Raw genomic sequence first — 8,299 nt, 5'->3', positions numbered from 1 at the left:
AACTTGTCGATTGAGAAGACGAAAACCGATCTGCAGAACGATCGGAGGATAGTCGGAGCTCAGGCAACCGGCCAAACTGATCAGGAAGACCTCAACTACAACGTTTTTAGGAGTAATTTGTCTGCAAATCTCCATAATCGAATGCCCAAATTGAAGGTTAGGGTTTCCATTTATGGCAATGAAACTGTGTTTTAGAACTTCCCTTTTTCGTCTGTCGAAGAATAAAGTTAGGGTTTAGTAATTCTCTTGCTGTAGTTGATCAAAACAATCGATTTAAAGCTCTAAATTCACTATATTGGATGCTGCGAATCGAATGGTTAAGTCAATTTCATCAATTATTTAATAATGAATAATTCACAAGCTCGATAAGTTGTGTTGTTGAGTTTACTGTGAGAAATTGGGGATTTTGTATGCTGAATAGATTTCTTGTTCCTTTCGATTCCGTGAAACTACATTATGCATTTAAAAATTGTAGAGGAACTTTCTGTAAATTTTCAGCATGAGAAGAGGAGATTGATCATTGCCATTAGTCTATTTTAGTTTACAGTTCAATAAGTCTAATAGCCATTTTCATTTTCAGTTAAATTTTTTAAAGAAGTAAGTTATAGAATCATTCATTAGAGTGTTTTGAAGCTTTATACAATGGTGGATGTCTTTGATCATGTTGTCAACGTTTTGAATCACTTGAAGTCTAATCTGCAATTTTGATGAAGAAGAGATTTTTCCAGCTGCAAATTATCGTTTTCTACCTAACTGAAGGATTAAAACTTGAGAAGAGTAGTGGCCAAGCAAAATCGTGTGAAAAATGCAACATGGTAGCTGATCCGACTGTGGTCCTAAAAGCAAGTATGCTTTTCCCAGTTTCTTACAAGTCAGCAATTCCATTTTACAGTTTTTGTAATTTGCAGATTATGACGTCTAAAATTTTGTATGAACTACTATATAAACTCTCTAACTATTACTTTATTCTTTTTATGAGCTTTTAATGAAATCAAGATCGAAAATTGAAAGTTCTTCATTTGTTTTTTCAGTTTTAAAATTTTCATCCTGTATTGGTATTTAGGAACAACTAAACAATCTAGCCTTAGTTTTTTAGGATTTCCAACCCCAAACCGTGTGAGGTAGCCCAGTTTTAAGTATTTCATCATCAAATTCATGTTATGGAGGCAGTGATCATCAAAGTTCTTTTCTGTTGATAGAATTTCCTTAGCTGCAAATGTTAGAACTGTTTTATTGTGTTTGGATAGTGTCCGTGTCATCTTTTTTGCTGTAAGGATCGATTCGGAGCTGTCTGTCAATATAGAGACTGATATAGTGACTCATAATATGATGACATATGTCACTAAATATAATATTTTAATTGTGTTTATTTTGAATTTAAATAAATAATATTAGAAATTCAAGATTTTTTATGTCACATATCATCGTTTAATAAATATTCTATGTTAGTCGTTATATTATGTCTCTATCCCAAACATTACTCATGTATATGTGTGTGATTTTAATCATAATTATCTACATAGACCATTTACAATAATATAGAAATTTAAAGTTGCAGTTTTCTAAATGTATAGGTGGTGTGGTTCGTCAAATAGCGGTAGAGCTAGACACATTTGTAAACGAATTCGATCCATATAGCAACCACGTAGGCATAGACACGGAGAGCATAACTAGCCCTGTCGCCGCCGTGAGCCTCAATTCCACCGGAATATTCCTCGCGTCAGGGAAAGAAATCAAAGTCTCATCAACTACAATCCGAAACAAAAGAGGCTCCGAGTTTACATGGGGTATGACAATGGCACAGCACTAGCTGAAGTCATTGATCAGCCGATCAAATTGGGTGACGTCATCCCAAAACGGTTTATGGGGTTCACGGCAGCGACTGGTAAGGAAAAACCGGAGAGCCACCAGATTTTAAACTGGAGTTTTTTCTCAGTGCCTATGCCGTCTGTTGATAGTGGGTTAAGTGAAAAGGAGAAGGTCAGTATCGGCGTGCTGACAACCATTGTCGGGACAATTTTGGTGGTTGTAGCGGTGGTTGTGGCTTTTAATATGAGGTGGTTGAGGAGGAGAAGGGAAAGGATTCGGAGATAGGCCGAGTTAGAAAACATGTCAAAGGCTGCAGCCAATTATCAGCCGAAGACTTATACTTACAAGCAACTAGCAAAGGCAACTCAAAACTTTAGTAGAGAGAATTTATTGGGGATTGGTGGATTTGGAAGTGTTTACAAAGGCATTTTGTCCGATCCTTCTCTGACTGTTGCCGTCGAGAAAATCTCGGCCAATTCCAAACAAGGTTCGTCCTAATCCTATACGATTACGAAAATTAATCCTATATGATTTTCTTTTTGTGTGTTATTAGTATTATTTAATTTATATAGGTGAAAGTGAGTACATGGCGGAAATTTGCACAATAGGACGATTGAGGCACAAAAACATTGTGCAACTTCAAGGTTGGTGCCATGATGTGGATAATCTTCTGTTGGTATATGAATACATGCCTAATGGTAGTCTTGATGGTTATATTGGGAAAAGATTTCTTGATTGGGAAGCAAGGTACAAAATCCTAATAGGTTTAGCATCCGCAATGCATTACCTTCACGAGGAATGCCACAACCCTGTCGTTCATCGCGACATCAAGCCAAACAATGTGTTGTTACATATCGAGTACAATGCTCATTTGGGTGATTTCGGATTAGCTAGGTTGCTAGAGAATGATTCTTGGGTAACTACTTTGCCGGCGGGGACACGAGGGTATTTATCCCCCGAAATTAGCTTCACGGGCAAGGCAACACCGGAATCTGACGTCTATAGCTTCGGAATGGTGGTGCTCGAGCTTGTAAGTGGGAGAAGATCAAAAGGAATCATAGGATTTGTGGACAATTTGTTGGATTATGTGTGGGAATTGTATGGAAGGAATGAGTTGACGAAGGCAATTGACCCATCACTCGAAGGAAATTTTGAAGAGGAGCAAGTAAAGAGGACATTGTTAGTTGGCCTTGCTTGTTTGCATCCTTACGCTTTGTATAGGCCAAAGACAAGGAAAATTGACATCTGGGTTTAAATCTGCTTCTACAAAAAGTAATTCACCAGTGCTAATTTCAATTTTCATTTTTTTTTTCGTTTCTGGGAAATGTTCTTGTTGAACAAGAATCGATTTTTTATTTTTCCTTAGATTGCAAATGATGTGGATGAAAAAGCACGTGTACACTGAAATGTCCTTGAATGTGATCGGTTCGGTCATATCGATTCGGTTCGGGCATAGTAGTGTTTGTGTTTGGGATAACTTGTCCAATTATAATCATTTTTTTCTAATCATTGATGGGGTAACATATCGGCTATTATGGGTTTAACGGAAACGATGTACATGTCACCTTCATGTAGCCACGTTTGTGACATGTCGGCGAGAATTAACGGTAAAACAACACGAGGATTTCCAGCTCAGCTTCTTTTAAAACAAGATCTCTAAATCAATTTTTTTTCAACACAGGATCTCTCAACGCGTTTTCGTGTAACAAAGGACCTTCAACTTAAATATCTCTACTAATTTTGATTTTATAAATATTTTTTTAAGTATTTTAAGTGACTAACTTAAAAAAATATATATGTTAAGTGACTAAGAAATTTAAAGAAAATATTAACGAGGATCATGGAAATTAAAGATTTTAGAACGTCTGAAGATCAATGGTAAATTAAAATAAATTAAGAAGTTGAGATTTTTAAGAAAAAAAATATGGTCAATAAAGAATAAGGGTCCGTTCGTTTTGCGGTTTACGGATGTTCGAGCATGTTTAAACTTGCTCCAAATTGTTTCGAAAAACGTATTTTTTGTCATTTTTAATAAAAAAACACGTTTTTCGAGACAATTTGGAACAAGTTTAAGCATGCTCGAACATCCGTAAACCGCAAAACGAACGGACCCTAAAGGATCAAGATTGAAGTAAAAAAAATCTTTAGCTTTATTTGTTTTTTAATTTAAAAAAAAAAAAAATAGCTTTATTTTTTTCATTCGTGAGATTGTTGGTATTCTCCCATGCTTATTTTATTATTTTTGCAGGTAGATCGGAAAATAAAAAAAAAAAAAAAAAAAAAAAAAAGATACGCGCGCCTTCTCTGTTCGTCGCGCGACGCTCCTCCCGCTCGCACGCCACCACCACCACACGTGCGCCGCCTCTGTTCAGTTCGTCTCCACTAGTCCTCCCCTCCGCCGTCGACCACCAAGCACCACCGTCCTACTTCTCTGTAAATCGCCACCACCACTCCGTCACTGTTCACCGTCAACACTACAGCCTCCATTCGTCACTTTTTTCCAATCTGATCAAAAGCAAACATCAATCCTCTCTCAATTTCGGTAAATCCTGATGTGTCACTCGAAATTTAAAGCTGATCGAGTTAATGTGGTGTTGGTTCTTGTTGTTAATTTTGATTGACGGAATACTGAGTTGACGAAATACTTGCGTGCTGTGATTGTGGTTATTGTGCCCAATTCATTTATGCTTGATCGAGTTTATGCTAGATTTACTCGATTCGTTTGTGGCATTTTTTCAATTTCAATTGTTTCGCTTAAAGCTTCAAGTGCCCTCTTGTGTGTCGTTGTCGATTATTATTTAGCTTGCTTGAATTTATTGGACGCCAGTCTTGTATTTTGTTGTTCGATATGGAATTTTACACTTAGGCTGATGCCTTAATGATTGTTGTATCATGGACGATGTGTAAACTTAAACTAAATTTAATTGCTGCTATTAAGTTCCTGTGGAAAAAATACATGTTTTTACAGGCTCTCATAAATCATTCATTACATTGTTTCAGGTACAAGATGGTTTTATCCGAGGAAGAAATCAGGAGGCTTTACCGAATTCGTAAGACCGTGATGCAGATGCTCAGAGATCGTGGATATTTTGTTGGTGACTCTGAAGTTAACATTACTAAAGAACAATTCCTAAGCAAATTTGGAGAAAACATAAAAAGGGAAGACCTGATTATTAATAAAACTAAACGGAATGATAGCTCAGAGCAGGTATCTTATCTATTCTTCTTCTGATTTCTTACTGGAATTTAGTGATCAAACCTATAATGTTAAAAGCATGTGCCGGACTAGCCCTGGTTAAACTGTGTAGAATTTACAATGACCAGTATCCCCCATTTTGTAACTGGACACCAGTTATGTGACTAAATTTCATGTTTGCTACCTGTGTGCCAGATTTATGTTTTCTTCCCAGATGAAGATAAGGTTGGAGTAAAGACAATGAAGACTTACATGGGCCGGATGAAATCTGACAATGTTTTCAGAGGTATCTTGGTGGTTCAAAGACCATTGACCCCCATGGCTCGGTCAGCCCTTGGCGAGGCCTCCGGGAAATACCACTTAGAGGTGTTCCAGGTATAACAATGTCTCCATTATTCCTCATCCTGTAAATCTGAATGTAGTAAGCGAAAACTATGTCATAAATATTGGGGATTCAAGTCTGCTTGAAAATTGAATACTTGGTCTGTAAAAATGGTCAGGGTACTTGGTTGGTTTGTTAATGTTGTAAATTGTAATGGTTAGAGCACTGTCAATTTCTTTTATTGGGTAATAATGTTAATATTTCATTAAAATTTGTAACACAGGAGTCGGAGCTTCTGGTCAATGTAAAAGATCATGTTCTTGTTCCTGAACATCAAGTCCTCACAACTGAGGAGAAGAAGACTTTGCTCGAGAGATATACTGTGAAGGAAACACAGGTCAGTGATTTTGTTTCAACTGATAAGCTGCTGTCATAGATGTGTAATACATTGTGTTTATTATTCTTGTTTTGATGATGACTTTTTTTGTTATTGTTTTGTGGATTTCAGCTTCCCCGTATTCAATTGACTGATCCAGTTGCAAGATATTATGGACTGAAGCGTGGACAAGTAGTAAAGATTATCCGACCTAGTGAGACTGCTGGCAGATACGTCACCTACCGGTATGTTGTTTGATCAGTAAACTGACTTTTGTTTTCAGAATATATTAGTATTAGAAGATGGTCATTTGAACACAGAAATGGTGTTTTTGATCCCCTTCCAATATTTATGTTATCTGTCTGTACTGGAATATTTAAGGTGAACTCCGATACCTGAAGTCCTTAGGAGTTTGGGTACTTCTTTCGTTAAATTAATGCTGTTTTCGACTTACAATATAGTTGTAAGCGTTTGGTTTTACACAACCTGATGATACTGGATCAAGACACGATTTGTATACTATCTTCCATTTCTACTAAACTGATTCCTGTTTTCTTCTGGAATATCTTGATGATGATAGTTAACGTTAACCAGCTTCTTCCATTGAAGTTGGCTTTGAATTACCATCTGTTTTGTGCGAATTGCTATGATATGGATTCATTCAATAATGAAAGAGCAAATTGCAACTAAATGTGTTAATTTTCAGTTTCAACGTTTGTGGGCTCTAAATTTATTGTACTAATAAATACATAATTTGAAGTACTGCCTTTTTCCGTCGTAAAGTGGCAAGTGTTAAATATCAGTATCGCCACACGTGGGATAGGAAGCTCTCTTTACAGTTCCTCAAGGCTAGAAATTGAAAACCAGTCGTATTACGGTTAGTCGGTTACCATAGTCGATGGTTGCATTATCGAATACCCTATAATTAATAACATGTAAAAAGTAATCCCATCCAATATGCTACATGATGCCGATAACTCGTTGATACTAAATGGATTAATTCATTATAGGGGGGCCTCCCTTAGCTTAGATTGGTTCAAAAGTTTTGAGTTTATCCATCTTTCCAACAGAATTTTCTCTCTATATAAGCACGTAAACCATGCATAAATAATCGTAGGTTAATTATAAAACCGACGTGTGTGGAAAGCTGATGAAGGACCTTAAAAAAATGTTTGTATATGCGTATAATTAATCTAGACAACACTAATTTTGAGTTGAGGGGTAATAATTAACATCCATGAGCTGTTATATATCAAAGCAACACATGATCTAGAAGTCATACCTGGGATTCTTCACTGGTTTTATATCTAAGTGGCCCTCAATATCGGTCAATCCTTCCTATCTATCATCCACTAAATGAACCTTTTAGCTAGCAATATATATAATCATAACTTCCAATTTAAGGGTCAATAAAATGACAGCCATGCACAAATATTAAAGATCCTTGCTTTTAAAATGTTAATTACAGTATATATTATATAACATGTAGTTAATATCAACCAGAAGATTTGAAGCGTTAACGGAAAAACAAATTCCACCAAACTTGTGCATTAGGTAATATTTAGTCAACTAGTCCCATCCTTGGACGGATTTTCCACCTTCAAAAAAAAAAAAGTATCCATCCACAAATTTAAAAATAAAACGAAATGCCTTATTCACGAGTCATGTCCGAATTGACATAATATAATTATTATTTAAATTAAAATAAATATAATAGAACAACAATATATTTCTATAAGTAGGAATTATAATCAACTTTATCTACATATAATAACTTTTTTATTAGAAATTATACTTCCTATTAAAATTTACTTTTAGATAAATGATATTAATTAATCGATTAAATGTGTAACTATAACAGCTCAATTTGTTTTTGTTATTATATATTTCTTCCGTCTCAAAATAAGATATTTATATCTTAAATGCATATCTTTGGACGGAGAGAGTATAAAATAAGACATGACTTAGCGAGCCACATTATATATTTTGTTGATGTAATATTCATTAGTTCTCATGCATGGAATGGAAGGCGTGCCATTTCCGTACCAATGGGCGATCGCACATTCTTTGTTTTATTTTTTGACGTTCGATTCTTACATTTTATATGTTAACGTATGCAGTTGATCGAGTAAACATCATGTGTATATAAACATTTGACGATATTGATCCAAAGAAAATCCCTACCTTTACCATCTAATTCAGGCATCCTTATCTTTCCAACTCGTGGGTATTGTTATCTATATTTTTGTTGATAAATGCATTGCTTGTTACCATGGCGTGCTTCATTTGGCAAGAGGAAATTCAGTGACTTCTCTAAATGATGCAAGAAATCCCGACAGAATGATTAGAGAAATTGTTTGTTTTTTTTTTCTAAAAAAAAAGGGTTTTATCTTTACTAACTATAGTTTGAGGGATAATGCAAATGCATGGGTTATTTGGTTTTTCTTTTTCCTTTTTGATAATGGTTTTTTGGTTTTTCAAGTTCATAATAGGCTGCCCAAGTTTTGGTCTGTTTGCTCTATGTTGTGTACCTTTGTGATAATGTAATAAAATATTTATGGATCAATTTTTCCAAAATTTTCCATTTATTGCTAAA

The 8,299-nt window shown here is 35.4% G+C and overlaps 2 protein-coding genes across 2 annotated transcripts; both read left to right on the top strand.

The window, feature by feature from the left end:
- Positions 1-2,109: 2,109 nt before the first annotated feature.
- LOC139880966 (L-type lectin-domain containing receptor kinase IX.1-like) lies at positions 2,110-3,064 on the top strand. Its single transcript, XM_071865518.1, has 2 exons — positions 2,110-2,296; positions 2,382-3,064. The coding sequence occupies exons 1-2, from the start codon at positions 2,110-2,112 to the stop codon at positions 3,062-3,064; spliced, it is 870 nt and encodes a 289-aa protein (XP_071721619.1).
- Positions 3,065-4,816: 1,752 nt separating this feature from the next.
- On the top strand, positions 4,817-5,961 carry LOC139880980 (DNA-directed RNA polymerases II and IV subunit 5A-like). The gene is made up of 4 exons (XM_071865528.1): positions 4,817-5,017; positions 5,201-5,380; positions 5,611-5,724; positions 5,836-5,961. The coding sequence occupies exons 1-4, from the start codon at positions 4,817-4,819 to the stop codon at positions 5,959-5,961; spliced, it is 621 nt and encodes a 206-aa protein (XP_071721629.1).
- The last annotated feature ends 2,338 nt before the right edge of the window (positions 5,962-8,299 follow it).

The sequence above is a fragment of the Rutidosis leptorrhynchoides genome, unplaced genomic scaffold (genome assembly GCF_046630445.1).
Source record: "Rutidosis leptorrhynchoides isolate AG116_Rl617_1_P2 unplaced genomic scaffold, CSIRO_AGI_Rlap_v1 contig10, whole genome shotgun sequence".
Classification (NCBI taxonomy): domain Eukaryota; kingdom Viridiplantae; phylum Streptophyta; class Magnoliopsida; order Asterales; family Asteraceae; genus Rutidosis; species Rutidosis leptorrhynchoides.
Note: the sequence above shows the minus strand (reverse complement) of the source record. Positions and strands in the feature narration are given on the sequence as shown.